The sequence below is a fragment of the Bufo gargarizans genome, unplaced genomic scaffold, assembly GCF_014858855.1.
Source record: "Bufo gargarizans isolate SCDJY-AF-19 unplaced genomic scaffold, ASM1485885v1 original_scaffold_1463_pilon, whole genome shotgun sequence".
In the NCBI taxonomy this organism is placed as follows: Eukaryota; Metazoa; Chordata; class Amphibia; order Anura; family Bufonidae; genus Bufo; species Bufo gargarizans.
In genome coordinates, this window is record NW_025334370.1 from 1 (window position 1) to 21,358 (window position 21,358).

The 21,358-nt window shown below is 42.7% G+C and overlaps 1 protein-coding gene across 1 annotated transcript in view; it reads left to right on the forward strand.

Moving 5' to 3' along the window:
- Positions 1 to 2,828: 2,828 nt before the first annotated feature.
- Positions 2,829 to 21,358, forward strand: part of LOC122923312 (protein GREB1-like) — a 92,324-nt gene continuing 73,794 nt past the window's right edge. Inside the window, exons 1-3 of the mRNA XM_044274094.1 lie at positions 2,829 to 3,129; positions 12,388 to 12,498; positions 13,199 to 13,375. Of these exons, the coding sequence (XP_044130029.1) occupies positions 2,973 to 3,129; positions 12,388 to 12,498; positions 13,199 to 13,375 (445 nt within the window). The 5' untranslated portion in view covers positions 2,829 to 2,972. The remainder of the gene's footprint in view (positions 3,130 to 12,387; positions 12,499 to 13,198; positions 13,376 to 21,358) is intronic.

The window sequence follows — 21,358 nt, forward strand, 5'->3', positions numbered from 1 at the left end:
AATGCAGCTTATATGTGAAGTTTGCTTTTATGTTGTATTTCAATTTGGTTTGGACAGCAAATCATGGAATTCACGTCTGGGGGAAGGAGGGGGGGTTTGGGGGAAGCCGCAGATGCAAAGTGAGATAGGATTTTTGTCGATGGCACGGAACGGACATACGTGTGCTGTCTGCATCTTTTGTGGCCCCATTGAAGTGAATGGGTCCGTATCCAACCAGCAAAAAAATGCAGATCGGATGCGGACAAAAAAAGTGTTCTTTTGCATGAGCCCTAAATGCGATATCACTGTAATCGTATGACCCAGAGAATGAAAGTAACGGGTCAGTTTTACCGCATAGCAAACACTGTAAAAACGACACCCATAAAACTGTGGCAGAATTGCTTTTTTCCCAGTTCAATCCAATATTAAATGGCGCCATTAGAAAGTACAACTTTTTCCGCTAAAAACATGTCCTTGTATGACTATGTGAACGGAAAGATAAAAAGATATGGATCTGGGAAGGCAGAGAGTGAAAAAGAGAAATGCAAAAATGTAAAATCCTCCGCGGCTGAAGGGTTAGGGACTTGCTGTTAAGATAGATAGGTTAGTAGATAGATAGATAGACTGGTAGATAGATAGATAGACTGGTAGATAGATAGATAGATAGACTGGTAGATAGATAGATAGATAGACTGGTAGATAGATAGATAGATAGACTGGTAGATAGATAGATAGATAGACTGGTAGATAGATAGATAGATAGACTGGTAGATAGATAGATAGATAGACTGGTAGATAGATAGATAGATAGACTGGTAGATAGATAGATAGATAGACTGGTAGATAGATAGATAGACTGGTAGATAGATAGATAGACTGGTAGATAGATAGATAGACTGGTAGATAGATAGATAGACTGGTAGATAGATAGATAGACTGGTAGATAGATAGATAGACTGGTAGATAGATAGATAGACTGGTAGATAGATAGATAGACTGGTAGATAGATAGATAGACTGGTAGATAGATAGATAGATAGATAGACTGGTAGATAGATAGATAGACTGGTAGATAGATAGATAGATAGATAGATAGATAGACTGGTAGATAGATAGATAGATAGATAGATAGATAGACTGGTAGATAGATAGATAGATAGATAGATAGACTGGTAGATAGATAGATAGATAGACTGGTAGATAGATAGATAGACTGGTAGATAGATAGATAGATAGATAGACTGGTAGATAGATAGATAGATAGACTGGTAGATAGATAGATAGATAGATAGATAGACTAGATAGACTGGTAGATAGACTGGTAGATAGATAGACTGGTAGATAGACTGGTAGATAGATAGATAGATAGATAGATAGACTGGTAGATAGATAGATAGACTGGTAGATAGATAGATAGACTGGTAGATAGATAGATAGACTGGTAGATAGATAGATAGATAGATAGATAGACTGGTAGATAGATAGATAGATAGATAGATAGACTGGTAGATAGATAGATAGACTGGTAGATAGATAGATAGACTGGTAGATAGATAGATAGACTGGTAGATAGATAGATAGACTGGTAGATAGACTGATAGATAGATAGACTGGTAGATAGATAGATAGATACATAGATATATTAAGTAAAAGAAGGCAGCACTCCAACAGTTCAGTGGAAAATAGTGGATGGTTTATTATATCTAGCAGCAACGTTTCAGCTCTACTCAGTGGAGCCTAGTGACTACAGCTTGACAAAGGCTCCACTGAGTAGAGCTGAAACGTTGCTGTTAGATATAATAAACCATCCACTTTTTTCCACTGAACTGTCGGAGTGCTGCCTTCTTTTACTTAATATATTCAAGTGGACCTTGGTCGCAGGTCTTTGAAGGGATTGCACCTGCTGGTTTCTGTGTTCTGCTCTTTATTTTTTTTATTTTTGTAGATAGATGGATAGGTAGATAGACTGGTAGATAGATAGATATGAGATAGATACGATATGAGATACATAGATAGATATGAGAGATAGATAGGAAATAGATAGATATGAGAGATAGATAGATAGACTGGTAGATAGATAATTGTAGAAATATTGATAGATAATTGGTAGAGAGAAAGATACATAGATAGATAGACTGATAGATAGATATGAGGATAGATAGGTAGTTAGATCATCAGGTCATCAATATTAAAAGCCCAGAGAACCTCTTTAAAAATGATAGTATAATAATATTAAAGGGTAAAGAAAAAAAAAAAGAAATGAACAGAAGAAAAGAAAATGAGATAGAGAGATATCCTTTTTTTTTTTTTTTTGGGTGGGTATTGGGCTCTTTTAGTTTTTGTGTAGTTTGGCGCTTACATTTTGTAAATGAGGAGAGACCTCTATCTGCAGTATAGTCATCTGTCTTAAGGACAGGTTGTGTTGCGTATATGACATCTTGAAATCATCAATATGTGCGCCTAAGAGTCAACGTGTCCCAGTGATTAAGGGGTTAATGGGAGAGCTGTCGTGTCTGCTCACAATGAGCCTCTGTCTCTCATGGAGGTATTGTCTAGCAGTTCATACTGTGATGTTCCTGTACAGCTTGTAAACCATAGGGTGTCTTCTCCCAGATCCCAGCCCTGGTGAGATCTTTTATAAGGTGTCAGTCTGTGGTCACCACTGGTGACTTGGAGATAGCTGCTGGCAGGTGGCTTCCTGTAATATATCATCAGCCCAGGGCTCAAATCACACAGTCAAAGAGGAGGCATTGCCTGCCTCACCGCAGACACACAGTGCTCACCACAACATTCAGCTCATTGCTCTGCACCAGGACACACTTCTCCTGTTCTGTCACCATGTTCCTTCTAGCCCAGCACCCATACACCTGACTACACCTAAGCCAGCTGTTCCATTATCCCCCAGAGGAGATCCATACTGAGCCTTGGCAAAAACAAAAATTCTCCTCTGCTGTGAAAGTCTTAACTACTTGTGTTCTTTTCCTCCTATGGAAGATGGGGAATTCGTATGCTGGACAACTGAAGACAACACGTTTTGAGGAAGTTCTGCACAATTCCATCGAGGCTTCTCTGAGATCCAACAACTTGGTCCCTAGACCCATATTTTCCCAGCTCTACTTAGAAGCTGAACAGCAGTTATCATCCCTGGAAGGTAAGAAGTTGCTTTCACAGTTACATGAGGACTACTCTTGTGGTGAGGTTCCCTATTCCCAGACTTCTCACAGTGTCTCTTCTCACAACATCTGCCTGGGTTTGTATGGTCTCCCTGAGTTTTTGTAGGTTCTCAGCATGTACTAAAGATTGGACCTAGTGTCAGTGTCCAAGGTTTGTGACTTATTAGGGACTGGGACTGCTATGCTGGTGCTATATGAATGATCACCCTTTTTATTAATATAGTGGGGGTACGGGCTCAAAACAAGACATGTAAAGAAATAAGACCCTATAAAAGAAGAAGGTTCAGCACTGAGGAGCAGAGTATCTACGAGGAGCAGCAAGGCTAGAGTCAACAATTGGGGTGGGGGGCTGGAGGTTACCAGGGTTGTCTCATTGTACTGAGGAGTTGAATTGATGTGGAGGTGGACGGGTCGCATTTTACAATTCTGTCATATGTGCTCACAAGTATTATCGAAATATCTAACATAGAATTCAGACCTGGTTTTAAAATAAATCAATAATTCGCTGAGGTTGTATGTATTTATATCATTCTTTCAGCCTACATAATTTAATATACAGAGTCTTGCAAATTATCTAAAACCTCTAGAAGTCTATCTATCTATCTATCTAGCTGATATATTTCTATCTATCTATCTATCTCATATCTATCTATCTATCTATCTCATATCTATCTATCTATCTATCTATCTATCTATCTATCTATCTATCTATCTCTATCATATCTATCTAGCTGATATATTTCTATCTATCTATCTATCTATCTATCTATCTATCTCATATCTATCTATCTATCTATCTATATATCTATCTATCTCATATCTATCTATCTATCTATCTATCTATCTCATATCTATCTATCTATCTATCTATCTCATATCTATCTATCTATCTATCTATCTATCTATCTATCTATCTATCTATCTCATATCTATCTATCTACTTACTGTATCTCTATCAATCTATCTATCTATTTATCTAATATCCATCTAATATCTATTGACTAGCTATCTATCTACTTACTGCATGTCTTATATATCTATCTAGTATCTATCTATGATCTATCTATCCATCTATCATCTATTGTCTATCTATTACATTCTATATCATTATAATTTTCTTTCCTTTCTTTCTTTCCTTTTTCCCCCATTTGTTTTTCTTACTTTCTTTCTTTCCTTTTTTTTTTTCCTTTTCTCTTCTTCTGTTCTTTTTTTTCTTTTTTTTTTCTTTATCCTTTAATATTATTATCCTATTATTTTTAAAGGGGTTCTCTGGACTTTTAATATTTATGACATATTCTTAGGATAGGTCTATGGCAAAGCAGCAGCGAGCAGGAGGAGAGACGGGAGACAGCACGTGCACACTGCGGGCGCCGTCTCCTCATACAGCCGATCTGATATTGATGACCTATCCTGAGAATAGGTCATCATTATTAAAAGCCCAGAGAACCCCTTTAGGGTCCAGTCACACGTCCGCAAAATGGATCCGGTTCCGTTCCGCAATGTTGCGGAACGGATCCGGACCCACTCATTTTTAATGGGGCCGGAAAATATGTGGACAGCACACGCAGCTGTCCGTAGCCGCACTTCCGTTCTGCAAAAAATAGAACATGTCCTATTCTTGTCCGCAGACACGGACAAGAAAAGGCATTTCTTTTAAAGTGCCGGCCATATGCGGATGTGTGAATGGACCCTTAATACCAATAATTTTAGGGGCTATTAATTCCAGGGCACCGTACATTCAAAACAGAGTAAACATACAAAATCTAAAACCTGAAACTATTAACTGAGAACTAATAATATCGCCATTACTATTCTTGGTTGTTTCGTTGTTATTAATAACCATTAGTTATGACGGAGCAGTTGATTGGTCATCTTTGGCAATAATTATATTTCGATTTACGGAATAATCTAGAACGTCACTAGTCCTGTCTTTATATAGTCGAGATTGAGGCACTCAGACCGTTCAGTTTTGCAAAAACTGAATGGTCTTGGTGCCTCAATCTCGACTATATATAACGTGGCTATTTTAGCCCTTGTTGGCACCAGAAAACCCTCAGAGTGCGGTTCTCCATTTCTCCACCATAGTCCTGTCATTAGTCATGGGCAGAATGCATCTTGGTCAGTAGCACTATGAACTCAGTAACCCTGTATTCTGTTTATTATCAGATAATGTAATTACTTTACAGAAGATATTACTGTATTATGCGAGTATTTAGAGTTGGCTGAGCCCAATGTGCGTGTCTTCAGGTCCAGTAGGAGTCAGCCAGACATGTTTTGGCGATGAGCACTGCTGCGCCCCACCTGTGGGATTGCACCTCTATGGAGAATGGGGTTTCCTCTATGCCCATCCCACTTGGTGAAGGGTGTAGGTGGCAGGGGTGAACTGGCATATACCCTACAGGGAAATTTCTTGGTGGGCTGGTGACCAGGGGAGCACCCGAATCCTCTTAATAGCCACTGGCCAGATACACAACGATCTGATACTCTTAGTATTATAATGCTAGGAGCATCAGGTCCTTTTGTACATAGCCAGCAGCCTCAGGTGCTGTCCTGAATTTAACTGTATCACCATCCTCAGTATGCTGATAGGGCAGTATTGTATGCTGCACTGTGGTATTTGGTTCTGCGGGGGTGGTATTTTGTTCTGCACTATGGTATTGATGGACCCGCCTACTTCTGTTGTCCTTGCCTACTTGTGGCTTGTATTGGCCGTGCCTACATGTGTTGCCCGGCCTACTGCCAATTTGGACCCGTCTACAACTTGGCGCCACTGTTTTTTCCAGGGCCACTTTAAGTTCCCATTCTGCCCCTGGTAGGTGGAGAGTGAATGGAGAGGTTGTTGCACATGTGCAAAGCTCTCTCTGTTCTCTTCTGTGGAAATTACAGAAAATAGTCATGCAAGCAGGAGTGGTGTCGGAGGGGCGGAGGGGAATGGACCCCTGTTCTGGAGAGCAGGTCCCCCAGGTTTTATTCCTGGATCATCAGTCAACTGCAAATGGTGTAGAAGTGCTGCATTTGTCAAATAAAAGGGCTTCCTAAAAATCTAGTTCAATTTGCTGAAAATGTAAAAAAAAAAAAAAAATAACCCCTTAACTTCAGTCCTCCGCTGCTTCCTGTCTTTTTCACGGCATAATCGCGTGCCATAAGGATGCCACCGGAACGGCATACTTGCCAACTTTTCTGTGTTGACCTGCTGAAGAACAGATAGATGAATGCGAGAAGCACATTGTAAAAATGTTTTCAGCCATTGACATGCCCCTTCTCAAAGATCCCACCCCTTACCTATATAGCCCCACCCCCTTCCAGGTACGACACGTCCGAGCTGGTATGTATGCTGGGGCTGCAGTATCCCAATGCCGCATACAGTCAGCGCTCATGGAGGGCTGTTTTCTGTGAGAAAGTAACCCTCTATGAGCTTTGTGGGAGATTTGCCAGCTCTTCAATAAGTCCAAGAGGTCTCCCCCCCCCCCCCCATTTTTTTTTAACCTCTTGGATATTCCCAGAACGTTCTCAAGTATACTGCCAGTCATTGGCAGCCATCGTCATGGGATGATGGAACGCTTCTTATCATGCTGCAATGGAAAGGGAACGCGGCAGTGGTCCGTGGCATCCGTAGCCCAGGAATTACCCCAAATTTCCTGAAATTTAGAAGTCTAAAACTCCTTTTACTCTTTCGGGCCAATTTGGTAAAAGTATGTTAAAACAACAGATAAGACATTGTGAAATCACATAGTGTAGCACCACATTACAACACAGCACTGCTACATCAGCATTTACATAGTCTGCCCTTGTCATGATTTAATGACGGTCTTAATGACTCTTTCTCTCTAGTCAGAAGTCTAAAAACGTATTTCACTCTTTGAGGCCAATTTCTTAAAACTTTGTTAAAACGACAGATAAGACATTGTGATATCACATAGTGTAGCACCACATTACAACACAGCTCTGCTACATCAGCATTTACATAAGCTTTAATGACAGTCTTTCTCTCTGGTCATGGGTATATCCTATGGATAAATTCAGTTAAGAGAAACATGGCCGTTTTCAGCCCTCGATGACTGTTGTGCTCAGGTTTCAGTGCAGTTCTTGGTCGGCTGTAAATTTAGAAAAGGTTCCTAATTCCTTGAAATTTCCTGGATTAGTGGAGATAGGATCTCACTGCCTTCACAGGAAGCCCAGGATTAAGGATTTAGCTAGCAGCGTGTCGTAAGGTTGGATTGGTTTTCTTGATTTTTTTGTTCAATAACATATGAGATTGGACGTTGCATCAGATATACAGGCGAAACTCGAAAAATTAGAATATCGTGCAAAGTTTATTTATTTCAGTAATGCAATTTAAAAGGTGAAACTAACACATGAGACTCATTACATGCAAAGCGAGATATTTCAAGCCTTTATGTGTTATCATTTGGATGATTATGGTTTACAGCTTATGAAACCCCAAAGTCACAATTTTGAGGTCCCCTTTGCTCAGGGGGTATGGATTAATTAGCTGACTAGAGGGTGACACTCTGAGCCTAGAATATTGAACCTTTTCCCAAAATTCGAATTTTAAGCTATATTAATGCAATTTCTTTTAATTTGCATTACTGAAATACATGGACTTTTGCACGATATTCAAATTTTTTAAGTTTCATCTGTATTTATATAATATGCTTTCCACAGTCTTGTGGCCGGGCATCTTTAGATCATCTGATCCTTCTTAGATTTTATGGGGTTCTCTAATGGCGTGCCAATGAAGCTCAGCAGTTGTGACCCTGCTTTCGCCAAGTCCAGAACTGCAAATCTGCTTAGTTATAGGACCATATGGCTGTGTATATGCGATTTTTGACAGGGCCAGGATGAGGGCAGTTTATCAAACTGGAGTGGATCATACAGATGTAGTAGAGTTAACACTCATACTTTCTGAGACGTGTTCTCTAAACTAAATGCGTTAAGCAAACACCTTCAATTGCTTTTCAATGGCTTTTGTCTCGAAAGAACGCGATGAGTTAAAAAATTTGAGTTAAGAGCTTGTGTGTTAACCCTGCTACATCCGTAAATTATTTTTTTATTTTTTTGTATCCACCACCGGCTTCATTCACACGTGCTGTTTTATGCTGGTTTTACACATACACAAGACCCAACGTTTTTGTAAAGAGCATCATTTTTTCCGTGACATTTTTCAGGATTTATTTTCTAGCCTGTAACTCCGCAGCCAGATTGAAACATAAACTGCACTACATACAAAGCGTTTTGGTTTGTGCTGTTTTTGTGGCTTTTTTATTTTTCAAAACGCACCATGCTCTTGGTATGGCTTTATTTTGCCATTCTTTCCCATTAGCTTCTCTATGGGACTTAGAGGGGTTTTCCAACATTTTACTACTGATGACTGATCCTCAGGATAGGTCATCAGTATCTGATCGGTGGGGATCCGACACCCGTGACCTGCCACCAATCAGCTGGGCACCAGCGCTCCTGTGACTTTTCCTAGGCCAGTAACGACACGTTCATCGCAGGTCAGTCCCATTGAAGTGAATGGGGCTGAGTACAATACCAAGCGCAGCCGCCTTACAATGTGCTTAGTGAGCACAGAGAAGGCCGCGGTGCTCACAGGAGTGTCGGTGCCTTCTCACACAGGTGACTGGCAGGGCTCCTGGGTGTTGGATTCCCACCGATCAAATACTGATTAGTAAAATGTTGGAAAACCCTTTTAAAAAGTTGTAAAAAAACATAAAATGTCAGTGTTTAAAAAAAACACCAAAAATGTCATAAAAGTACATGCTGCATTAAAAAAATGCTGGCCTTTTTACATGAGGACTTTAAGGCTTCTTTCACACTGGCGTTAGGATTGTCTGGCAGGGGAATAGCCTGCCGGATCCGTACTAACGTTTGCACACATGTGCTGCCAGAAGTCCGCCCCGGCCCCATTCCCTATAATGGGGATGGGCCGCAGCACGGCAAACATGCAAATGGTGACTGGGGCCGGGGCGGACTTCCGGCAGCACACGTGTGCAAACGTTAGTAGGGATCCGGCAGGCTGTTCCCCTGCCAGACAATCCTAACGCCAGTGTGAAAGAAGCCTAAGGGGAATCCACGGTGTGGCAGCTGCAACCTCCTCCATCGGGCTGCCCAAATTTGCTGGTTAATCATGGTATTACCTTAAATTTGTGCTTCCGTTGGTCGATGTGATGGACGAGATTTCGGCCATTGCATCACACCCGCTCCATGCAGACCCAGTCTTAAAGAGCTTCCCCATAACCAACATTTATCATCTACACACAGGTCGATGCTTCCACACAAATAGCCACGTTTATCATACAGACATGCCACGTTTATCATACAGACATGCCACGTTTATCATACAGACATGCCACGTTTATCATACAGACATGCCACGTTTATCATACAGACATGCCACGTTTATCATATAATTATGCCAATTTGTGGCGTGAAAAAATGTTTTTGCAAGTGCCAATACTCCGCCAGCCGCACCACTTTCCCGAAAAGGGGGCATGGCGAGGAAGGGGGAAACATTTATCTTCTTTTACGCCAGTTTTCTGGCATGGAAGAAGACTGAAATCTACACCAGCCAGGCATAGAAATCTATGTATGACACCAGCCTAATGAAGTTATTGATAAGTTTTTGGTGCATTTTTTTAATTTATTTTTTAACAACCATAGGAATTGATCCAAAATGAAGAAAAATTATAAAGAAAAGACATACGCATGTATACTTGTTCTTTTTCTAACCACTCCTGCATAAAACTGCATGTGTGAACCCAGCCCAAAAACTGCAAAAGAGACCACACAGGCAGTGGCAGTTTTTTAATTCTAAGGGAGCAAAACATGATGAAATTACCACCAATAGCTCCAGGAGCATTTGCATTTTGAAATAAAGATAAATAATGTCCCTTATTTTCAGTTTAGAGGTACTTTAGTGTTTTTTCTATATGCATTTTCCTCATATAAGAATAAAAAAAAAGTGACATTTATACATACTGTACCTTCGAGGGGATTAAAGGGGTTGTCTCACCTCAGACATTGGGGACATATTGCTAGGATTTGCCCCCAATGTCTGATAGATGCGGGTCCCACTTCTGGGATCTGCGGCTATACTTAGAACGGAGTCTGCAAAGTCCCGGAGGGCGCACCGCGCCTGCATGGCTGCCCTCCATTCATTCCTATGGAAGTGCCGAAAAATAGCTGAACACTGGCTTGGCTATTTCCATCAGCCCCAGAGAAGTGAATAGAGCGGTGGCCGCGCTTGCGCGGTGCGTTTTTCCATTCATTTTAATGGGACTGCTGAAAATTGTCGAGTGCACAGCTTGGCTATTTTCGATGCTTCCATAGGAATGAATAGAGGGTGGCATTCACTTTGCGGGTTCCGTTTTAAAGATAGGTGCGGGATCCAGACATTGGGGGCATATCCTAGGGATATTCCCCCAATGCTTGAGGGGAGTCCCTTTAAGATATGCAAATGAGCTCCTAGCAAGCTCTGCCTATGATGCCACCAGATGTAAGGCAGCTATCCTATAAGTCAATGTTCAACCCTTTGAATAGGCCTTGAGGCATGACTCAAGTATTAAATAAGCCAGCATCTCATCTTCAGACAGCTGCTTCGGGGTGATTGCCCCTCATCAGTGCAGAGCAGAGAGTACTGGCTTAACTGGGTGAGAGGCCTAAATCAGAATTCGGGAATACTTTCTTTCCTTACGAAGAGCGCCTTAGTCTGTGTGAGGAGACTTACAGGCCATACATGCTCCTCTGGAATTCTGAGAAGAAAGGGATGCAAATGAGACCTTAACAAGCTTTATCTCTAATGCCATCAGATGTAAGGCAGCTACCCTATAAGTCAATGTTTGACCCTTTATATAGACTTTGAGACATGACTTGGATATTAAATAAGCCAGCACCTCATCTGCAGACAGCTGTCATCAGGGGATTGAAACTCAAAAATATTTCCTTACCACTAAAATAAAAAATATAAAAAAAATTTTTGTCGGAGTCACAGGCAGAAAAAGGTCATGCTCCATGGGTCATGTGAAGGTTTTTGTCCAATCATATGAAGTCCAACTTCTGATTACTCATGTGATTCGCTGAAAAAACGGCATGTGACAAGTACAGTTGGATTTCTCTAGGCCTGGGACTATTGCAAGCAGAAATTGCTTTAGCAGGAGGGTGGGTTTCTGGGGTCTGATAATACAGACCACTTCATGGGTTTTGTTCAGAAATTCCATGATGAGGTTAAAAAGAAAATTGGTCTATGAGCACTTGAAGTGTCAGAATTTGGACCTGAAGGTTCCATTCATGGGACTTTGAGGGGAAGACTGTTTCCACGTATGTTGCTGAAGTAGTAGATGGTGTATACCCTGACATGTGCATAGATTTTACAGCCAAACATTTGCCAAAAAAGTGCCCAAATATCATATGTTTTGTCCTGTATCTGGTAGGGTCCCACGGTCTCCACTGCATAGAAAATTATGATAGGTGGGGTTTTAAGGGCATGAAACTCAGATCCCAGGGGTTATACAGAAGACCAAGCATCCTAAAACAATATTGTCATCTAATTCAGTTCTGAATGGGGTGAGGGGTGGTTATGGCAGGAAAGGGGTTCAGGATTTGGAGCCATAAATGGGATGTCAACTGCAGCCAAATTCAGGCCGTGTGGTTCCATCTGGCTCCCCATGGCACCCCTAAATAGAACTGTTGAAAGGGTTATTCGGGAACTGGATATCGAGTTGGACAAAAAAAGTTATAATGCTTCTGTGCCCTTTCTAAACACCTTTTTCTTAGCCAGTGTCTTGACTGCTGCTCTCCTCCTTCTTGCTACAAAGGAACCTGTAGGAGGGACATTAGCATTTCCAAGCTTCCAGGGAGCTGATATGATCTCAGTGCTGCTCCTTGTCAGACCACCTTTCATGTAGTAAACTCCACTAACCATTTCCTTGACATTAACATTAAAACTACAGTCCTCCCAACAGAGGAAAGTGAAAATAAAGTCAACTCCACAGCAGAAGTCCGCCTGTCATTAGTGTTGGGGGGGGGGGGGGAGGGGGGGGGCTTTATTTATTGTCCTAAGTGGGCTTTTGTGACAGCATCCATGCACTGATTTAGTTGTGGGCCGGGACTTGTGCTTGAACAAAACAGCCACAACGAACGAACGAGCAGAGCTGCAGGCCAAAGCTAGGGGAACGCCGTTGAGTGTTCATTTGGATAACTTCTTAATTAAAATCATCCTCTTTTATCCTCTGTAGGTGGTGTGGACAACGATGATGACGATGAAGACGATGATGTTTCTGGGTCAAGCAGTCCAGCCCATTCATATCTGAATAAACCCCCACCTGAAGGCTGCTGCATGACTGATGGTGAGGACTAAAGGCCCTTTATAAGGCAATTATCAGGAACAAACTGAACGTTTGCATTGACTGATCATGAGTGGAGGTAAAGAGCTGCGTTAGGCAGCAATCAGTTCCGGCGATCGCCTCTGTCATCTCTATTGCTTCTGGGCGGCAAACCCCTGTTTACACAGGTTGCTCAAAAATGATAATTTTTTGCCGCATCCACTATACTTACACCTGATGAACGAGCGTTTGCTCATTCATCAAGTGATTAGCGGCCCCTTTACACAAGGCAATTATCAGGAACGAGCGTCCATATGTTCCTGATAATCTGCCAATGTAAAGGGGTCTTAAGAGCCTACTTGTTACGTGATGTTTTCTACAAGTTCTGCGCTAGACCTCAAAAATATTGTCGACCAGCAGAAATCCTTCAAACCTGATGGGTGCATCATGACAAAATCTTATCTTTTGTTCTGGTCCTTTCCAATAATAAGCAGAACCTCTGTGGTGGCATTTCAGTGACCCTTATGATTTTGGTTGAGGGGCTATGGTCCTTACATGATCTTCGCCTCTTATTTATGACCATGCCTGGTGGTGCAGTTGGTCCCAGAATAGTCCTAGAGAACCCTAAGCTTGTTTGGGCCTGAATTTGTAAGTACAGATTTACTGACCATGATATATGGGAATAATAGAATAATACATTCATGTTTTTATGTATTTGTTTCAGGTTTTTGTCAGGCCGGTAAAGACTTGAGATTGGCGTCCATTGCCTCCGAGCAGTTTGAAGTGCCTCCTGGATTCTTATTGGTTGGTGCCAAGTCGCCTAGTTTACCAGATCATATTCTGGTGTGTGCTGTGGACAAGAGATTTCTACCAGATGACAACGGCCGCAATGCACTGCTAGGTAGGTAGCCAGATGTATGTAGCCCCTGTATCTCACTGACATTGCTTCCACATTACTTTCTTGCCCTCAGCCAGCCATGTTTTTGTGCAGAAGTTGTGGTCACACCTTGACCCAACAGGTCCATCTGCCCCATATGATAAATACTATTCATGACTAGGAGTTGGGGTAGGACCCAGTTACATAATTTACACTGTGCCCCCCCCCCCCCCCCCCCCGGGTTACGTCTTTTCCCCCAGCAACCAATGAGAGCCCTCCTGGCTCCTGGATTCCTGGGTGTGGACTCACAATGAGGTCTTTATTTGGAGGCACGTCTGCTATTTGAGGTCTGACGTGTCTTGTATGATCAGATGCTGCTGTGAAAGTGCAGGTATTAGGCTGGGGCACTGTGACCGGGTGCTGAACTACAGTGAGTACTATATAAATAGCAGATAATAAGACCAGACTGGGAGGAAAATCAGTAGAAAATACATCTTCTTTTGCTGCTTCTATTCTGTGTCCTTGAATTATTTTCAGTATGTGTCCACATTAATTTCCTCTTAACATATATAGGCCGGGAGCTTATAGTTTATATGGAGGGGTATGCGGCTCCAAGGCCGAGTAATAGTGTCTTCATTTGAGAAATAAGATTGCTTGCTATCCTGCATATAATAATTCAGAAAGTCAACATTTTATTAGCAGATGTTGAAGATTTTGAAGGTTCTTTACCCATAAACTGGCCGTACAATGCAGATGGTTGTTGGCCAAATGCTCTGTCACCTGGCAGCTATTCTCCTGATTAGAGATGAGTGAATTTATGAAAAGTTTGATTTGGCTGATTCGCAGAATTCTACCAAAAAAAATTCGCTTTGTGACAAATAACTTCGTCACGAAGCGCATTTTTTTTAAGTAGCGTGTGCAATGACAGGGAGCTGCGATAGCTCTACCCCCCCGTCATTGTACCCCTCAGATACCGCGTTCATGCGTGATTGCGGCATCTGAGTGTAAAAACAGTGTGAAATTAACATACTTTTTTTTTTTTTTTATCAAACTTGCCATCTCCATTTGCTCGCAACGGGCCGGCCGCTGCCATCTTGCTTGAAGATCTGGAGTAATATCTCGCACGGTGCGAGATTATGTCATCCCGCCGGCTGGCGTGGTGAGGTCATACGTCACCACGCACAGGATTGCAGCCCGTCGCTAGCAAATTGAGGAGGCCAGTTTGAATTTTTTTGTTTTTTTTACACTATTTCAGGTCAAATCGATTCGCTGACACGAAGCAGGAGGAGATTCGGCTTTGAGGTGAATCAAATTTATTCTGAAATTCAGATCGAATTTCACTTTGTGGGATTAGATTCGCTCATCTCTACTCCTGATCCCTCTATGTTCCGCTCTGCAGAACGTGTATGTGTTTTCAGTGGGGAGAGGGGATTAGGCTCTGGCGGTGGTTTATTTCCCTGAGAAGGATTAGGTATGTTAAATGCAATATGCCGACCGTTCTCGCCGTTCAGTTCTGCTGAAATAAACGTGTTTGGCTGATAATTATCTTATGTGCTTGGCCATCTTTGCAAGCGAGTTTTACATACTTTTCCATGATTACCCAATAATCCAGAATATTTGTTAATCCACCACCTATGTGGCCCTACTGAAGCTAGATTAAAGGGGTTTTCCGAGACTTAAATACCAATGACCTATCCTTTGGATAGGTCATCGGTATCTGATTGGCGGTCCACAAAATGCGGAATGCACATGGCCGGTGTCCGTATTTTGCGGATCTGCAATTTGCGGACCACAAAACACTTGTGAATGGACGTGTGAATGGACCCTTAATCGGTCACGTGGCCTAGGCGCAGCTCAGCCCCCTTGAGATGAATGGAGCTGAGGATAGGATTGGTCATCAGTATTTACATTTCGGGAAAAACCTTTTAAAGGTGTTGTCCAGTAATTAAATATTGATGACCAAACCTCAGGATAAGTCATCAGTATCTGATCGATGGGGGTCTGACCCCTGCAATAAGCTGTTGGGAGGGACTGTGGTCTCTTCCTAGATCTGTGATGTCACTTTCATCGATCACATGACCTTTCCACATCTCAATTGAATGGGACTGAGCTGCAATACCAGGCACAGCCGCTATCCAACGTATGGTACGCTGACTGGTATAGTGTGAAGAACCCCCACCGATCAGATACTGATGACCCATCCTGGGTCTTATGAATGGTTTTCTCTCCTTATTTTTCTGTGATTCTTTTTGGAAGTCATAGCTGTTCCTCGGGATCAAAGCTCGGGGGCCACATTTCAAAGGGCCACTTGTGAAGCTTACAAATACACTTTAGGCTACTTTCACACTAGCGTTCGGCTAGCGTTCGATCGGATCCGTTCTGAACGGATCCGATCATAATAATGCAGACAGAGGCTCCGTTCAGTACGGATCCGTCTGCATTATTTTAGCAAAAAAAAGCTAAGTGTGAAAATAGCCTAGTACGGAGCCGTCCAGACTTTCAATGTAAAGTCAATGGGGGACGGATCCGCTTGAAGATTGAGCCACATTGTGGCATCTTCAAACGGATCCGTCCCCATTGACTTACATTGTAAGTCTGGACGGATCTGCACGGATCCGCACGCCTCCGCACGGCCAGGCGGACACCCGAACGCTGCAAGCAGCGTTCAGCTGTCCGCCTGTCCGTGCGGAGGCGAGCGGAGCGGAGGCTGAACGCCGCCAGACTGATGCAGTCTGAGCGGATCCGCATCCATTCAGACTGCATCAGGGCTGGACGGCTGCGTTCGGGTCCGCTCGTGAGCTCCTTCAAACGGAGCTCACGAACGGAAACCCGAACGCTAGTGTGAAAGTAGCCTTACAGAGAAAATAACATTTTCCTGGTAACAGAGAATAAGAGAGTTCATTATATTGCCTACTGGTGGAAATTACTTTTGAAAATGCTTTAAAATAATTCCTTCTTTCCTATATTTTCCTATATTGTAGTGTGTACACCTTTAAAGGGGCATGTGCGTGAAAAAATATCAGAATGCTCACTAAATCCCTGGAACACATTATGTATAAATTCTTATAATCCGGAAACCAATATTCTGGATATTGTGTCTATAGCCATCCAGTAATTCGGAATATTTGCTAATCTGGCACTCAGTACACTATATATACCTATAAAATCTGTGTGAAGAAAGGATATTCTACTACAATAAACAGCACAAAGCACAGCCATACAACTCTCCATGACAAACAGTGGAAGGTCATTTAGCTCAGCAATTCCTGGATTTTACAAACACGTCCCATCCTCTTCCTACCGATAGATAATAAAATTCCAGAAGACCAGATCTGTGTCAGACATGAAAGCTCAGCAATTAGCGTGGAGGAAGCCTTTGTATTAATAGCACTTTAAACAAAGGCACAAAAGAACCCTAAATGATAGTAGTTTAGGCCAGGCCGCCAATAGGATAGCCTGAAGACAGGTTCTCACCCCCCACTTCCTCAATAAACATGGCTCTATATTTTCCAGACAGAGACAGCACAGGTAATGATCAGCAAGGTATGCGGGCGGCTGTCTGCTGCCCAGCTGTGAACGCTGGCATCTGGACACCGCCAGACATGGGGTACCAGCTGCTCACGCTCATGCCAGTCTGTACCTGGTGTAAAATGCACCTACATATTACTGCAATGAGGTTATAATCTCTGCTCCAATGTATTACATTCTAAAGTCCAAGGGAAGAATGTCAAAGGGACAAACTGCAGAATATGTAGGCGCTATACAAGCGTGTAAAATAAATAATAAATGATATATAGTGTTATAATTATTATATTCTAAAGGCAAAGAGATGAATGTATTGTTTTATTATATTTAGTATAATTATTATTACTTTCTAAAGTGAAAGGGCTGAACGCAGTATATTATTATATATAGTGTAATTAATATATTCTAACGTCAAAGGGATGAATGTATTATATTCTAAAGTCAGAGATAATTGTATTTTATATTATTATATATAGTATAATTATTATATTCCAAAGTCAAAGACATGAATGTGTTATATTATTTTCTAAAGTCAGAGATGAATGTATTTTATATTAATATATATATATATATATATATATATAGTGTTATAATTATTATATTCTAAAGTCAAAGGGATGAATGTATTAAGACATATTTATACTCCAGTTGTAATAAGAAATGCGAGGCGCCAAATTTATTAAGATTCCTGAACGATCCCTGGGCCAGGAAAGCAAATCTATTCCAGCTGTGTAATTTATTTCAGTTCATGGAGTAAATTATAATAAATCTATCGAGCGGCCGGATGGCATGCCCCCCCAACACTGTATATAAAAGTTTCAGCCATTTTGTAAATACTTTGCCTTACGGTCCTTTGGAACTCGCTCCAACTGGCGATACAACAAGTCAATCGGCTTTCATTTAAAGGGCCAATGCAACCTGATTGTCTGATTCCCGTTTGTATATATTTAGCGACTGTCGCTGGGTCTTGTTGTTGCAGACAGTGATGACTTTGAGGCCCACATAAAAGAGTTGATCAGCCTCTGCTTGTCTGTTGGCTGATCGCTGCTATGCTTACACGGTTCCATGACAGGGAATGAGCGTTCTTATTAAAGGGATTCTCCAGGTACTGATGACCTATTCTTAGGACAGGTCATGAGTATCAGATCGATGGGTGTCCTACACTCAGCCCCCCCGCCAATCATCTGTTTTGGGCTGCAGCAACGTCTGAGTGAATGGGAGCTAGGCTTCAGTAAGCCAGCGGCAGAAACTACTAAATATATGGAGCTCCATGCACTGCTGGTTGCCTGAAACAGCTGATCAGTGGGGGCTGCTGTGCGTTGGACCCCGCCAATCTGATATGAGGCTAGGTCATCAATATCTGTAGCCTGGAGATCCCCTTTAACACATCTTGCATAAAATGGTCTTTACTTATTTTGTACTAATTGCAAAGATGTTGTTCTTCTCCATTCATGTCTAAAGCTACATTTAAGAAATCTGCCGTTGTGGGAGCTCAGATGACAATAGGCAGATTTGTTTCAGAAATGTCTGCGCTGTCCCATTCATCTGCAGAAGCCGATGCACATGCTGCAGAAACAGCCTCATCCAGGTGTAAGGTATGGATGTTCAGTCGCGGAAATTCCTGCAACAGATCTGCTCTGTGGGAACATATGGCACGCCTCAGCCGGTGGCGAATGGACGGGGATGCATTCCCGGAGAGCCGCATAATCCAGTCAGAGGGCCTGCAAGGTTCTCCTACACATTAGGGGAAACTCAGCAATATGAGACTGTATTGGCATGATTGGGAGACTATCGTATGCCTATGGGGGTATTCTGACTCTGACAGGGGAGTGTCTGCTAGCGACTTTCTCTTATTGAAAACATGTGCATGGTCATTCGTCAGCTATTGAAGGTGAATGGACGCTTAGGCCCCTTTCATTTCCGCGCGGGTGCGATGCGTGATGTGAACACATAACACCCGCACTGAATCCTGACCCATTCATTTCAATGGGTCTGTGTACATGAGCGTTATTTTTCACACATTATTTCTGCGTTGCGTGAGAATCGCAGCATGTTCTATATTCAGGCAGCCCTGGTCCCATAGAAGCGAATGGGACTTCAGTGAAAAACGCATTGCATCTGGAGTTATCTCTCCCGATTCCCTTCCGGCTCCCCCATATACGGCCAAACACATATGTGTACTCAATGGGAGAGGTGAGAGAGAGCCGCTGTGGTCACCTCTCCCCGAGAGAACAAAAGGAGTCGACAATATTCACTTTGTCCGATCCCCATCATGTGTTGGGGGAGAGTTGGGGGCTCTTCACCCACATTAGACTGTGCCGAACCCTCTGTTCTCGGCAGGTTCGGCCGACAATACACTAGTATGTACGGGGTCTTTAAAACTGATGTATCTATTCACCTCTCAGCTGATTATGGCGACCACATCCCAGGGCCAGGTTCCTTCTTTTGTGGCAGGATTTGCCATGAGACTCATGGATGACATTTTGCTAGAGAGAACATGGAGGTCATGAGACACTGAAGCAGTCCCAGACTGATACTGATAGTATGGATCACAGCGTGTACACAGAGATAACTCGGGGGGCATTAGGCGGTCTAAACTGCGGCCGTCACACCACTTCCCTCGCTATTGATCCCTGCAGAGGCCACTCATATTTCATTACACTAGAGGCGGGTTCCTTCCCGACAGTCGGTTGCTCGCTAGGCGAAGGAGACCGCTAAATTTATATGCAGCGATCTCCATCACAGTATGTGGACGAGGGGTCGCTATTGCAATCACTCAGCCTCATAGCGCTGCACTGTTTCTGGGCAGCAGATCGTGCGGTCTAAACAGCGGAAACGATAATTGGTGTGCCTGTATAAACTACAGGATCACCCGATGACCGGGCGAAACGCATTTAGATGGGCAGATTGTCGGGAACGACAACCGGGCAGTGTAAATCCACCTTAGGGGTCCATGCACATATTAGACCACCGATCCGCTGTGCTGTGCTTGGGATTGCAGCTCCGTCCCATTCATGTGACCAATGAACGTGATATCACAAGCTTCATCAAAAAGCTGATCGACGGGGGTGCTGGGAGTCGGACTGACCCCCCACCAATCGGATACTGATGGCCTATCCTTAGGATAGGTCAACCGCATTTAATACACAGAAACATCCTTTAAAGGGGTCGTTAGATGGAGTTATTCTCTATTCGCTGGATAACTATTAAACCTCTGGGACGAGAACGGGGAGCCCCATACCTACTCTGGGAATAGCTATTTCCAGCAGATCTATAGAGACGAATGGAGGAGCAGTGTGCCTGCTCAGCCTGCCACTCCATTAAATTCGGGGTACAGGGCCCCCATTCTTGCAATTGGCGGAGGGAAGAGCAGGACAGACCCCAACCAATCAAATAGCTATCACCTATTCTGTGGATGGGGGATAGGGCAGTAGAGGAGTTTCACATCCTGCTATTACCTTGACAGCAGATTACTGTGGGGAATTTCTCAAGCAGCCCTGAAGTATATTGGGATTACTCTTTCATCTGCCGGAGCAATCGGGGCTCACGTACATGGCGGTATTACACGCCTGGATGACCTGGTGAGGATTTAAAGAGCCTGAGCGCCACAATGCTTTCGTAGCAAATCTGGTATCTTAGCAGTTTCCCAATATTTTCTGCTCCCAGTTTGAGATTCTCACTAGTGATGAGCGGCAGGGGCAATATTCGAATTCGCGAATATTTGGGCGAATATATTTGTCATATATTCGCGATTAATTTCTTGATTGCGAAAATCGGCAATGTACTATGCGCGCATTGCGCGCAGGTCACTGTTGCTACATTTTTACACTATATCAGGATGTAGCCTACACTGACAATCTCCCACTAACTATCTGTATTATATATATATATAAGCTATCTAACTAACTATCTAATGTAATGACACAGGAAAGCACAGCAATAACACTGCTGTCTGTCTCTCAGATCTTCAAAATACTGCATACAAGGGCTGCTGGAGAGGTTCTTATATAGTAAGGGGTAGGCAGCTTTCCTATTGGTTGCTAGGGATGTTGCTAAGCTCAGACAAAGACTTTGCAGCCTCTCATTGGCCCACAAGCAAGAAGGGAGGTTACTGATGGAAAAAAAAATCTAGAATATTCGTGAATACGAATATATCGCACGATATTCTAAATCTTTGCGAATTCTCAAAGTGCCGATAGTCGCAATTAAAATTCGCAATTCGAATGTTCGTGCCCAACACTAATTCTCACCCCATGTGGCAGCTATTTGGGAGAATTCACATGATATAAAATACGTCCCTTCTTCCGGGGATTTACAGCATCATTCATCTTCGGCTCGGGGAGTATCGATTGATTTCACAGTTTTGTATTTCCTACATTTTATGACCGGATGTTCGGAGATAATGTTCTGGAGAGGCTCATGTTCTTGCAGGCTTTTTCATGGATATTAAGCAGATGGCTGGCAAATACCTTGATTAGCACT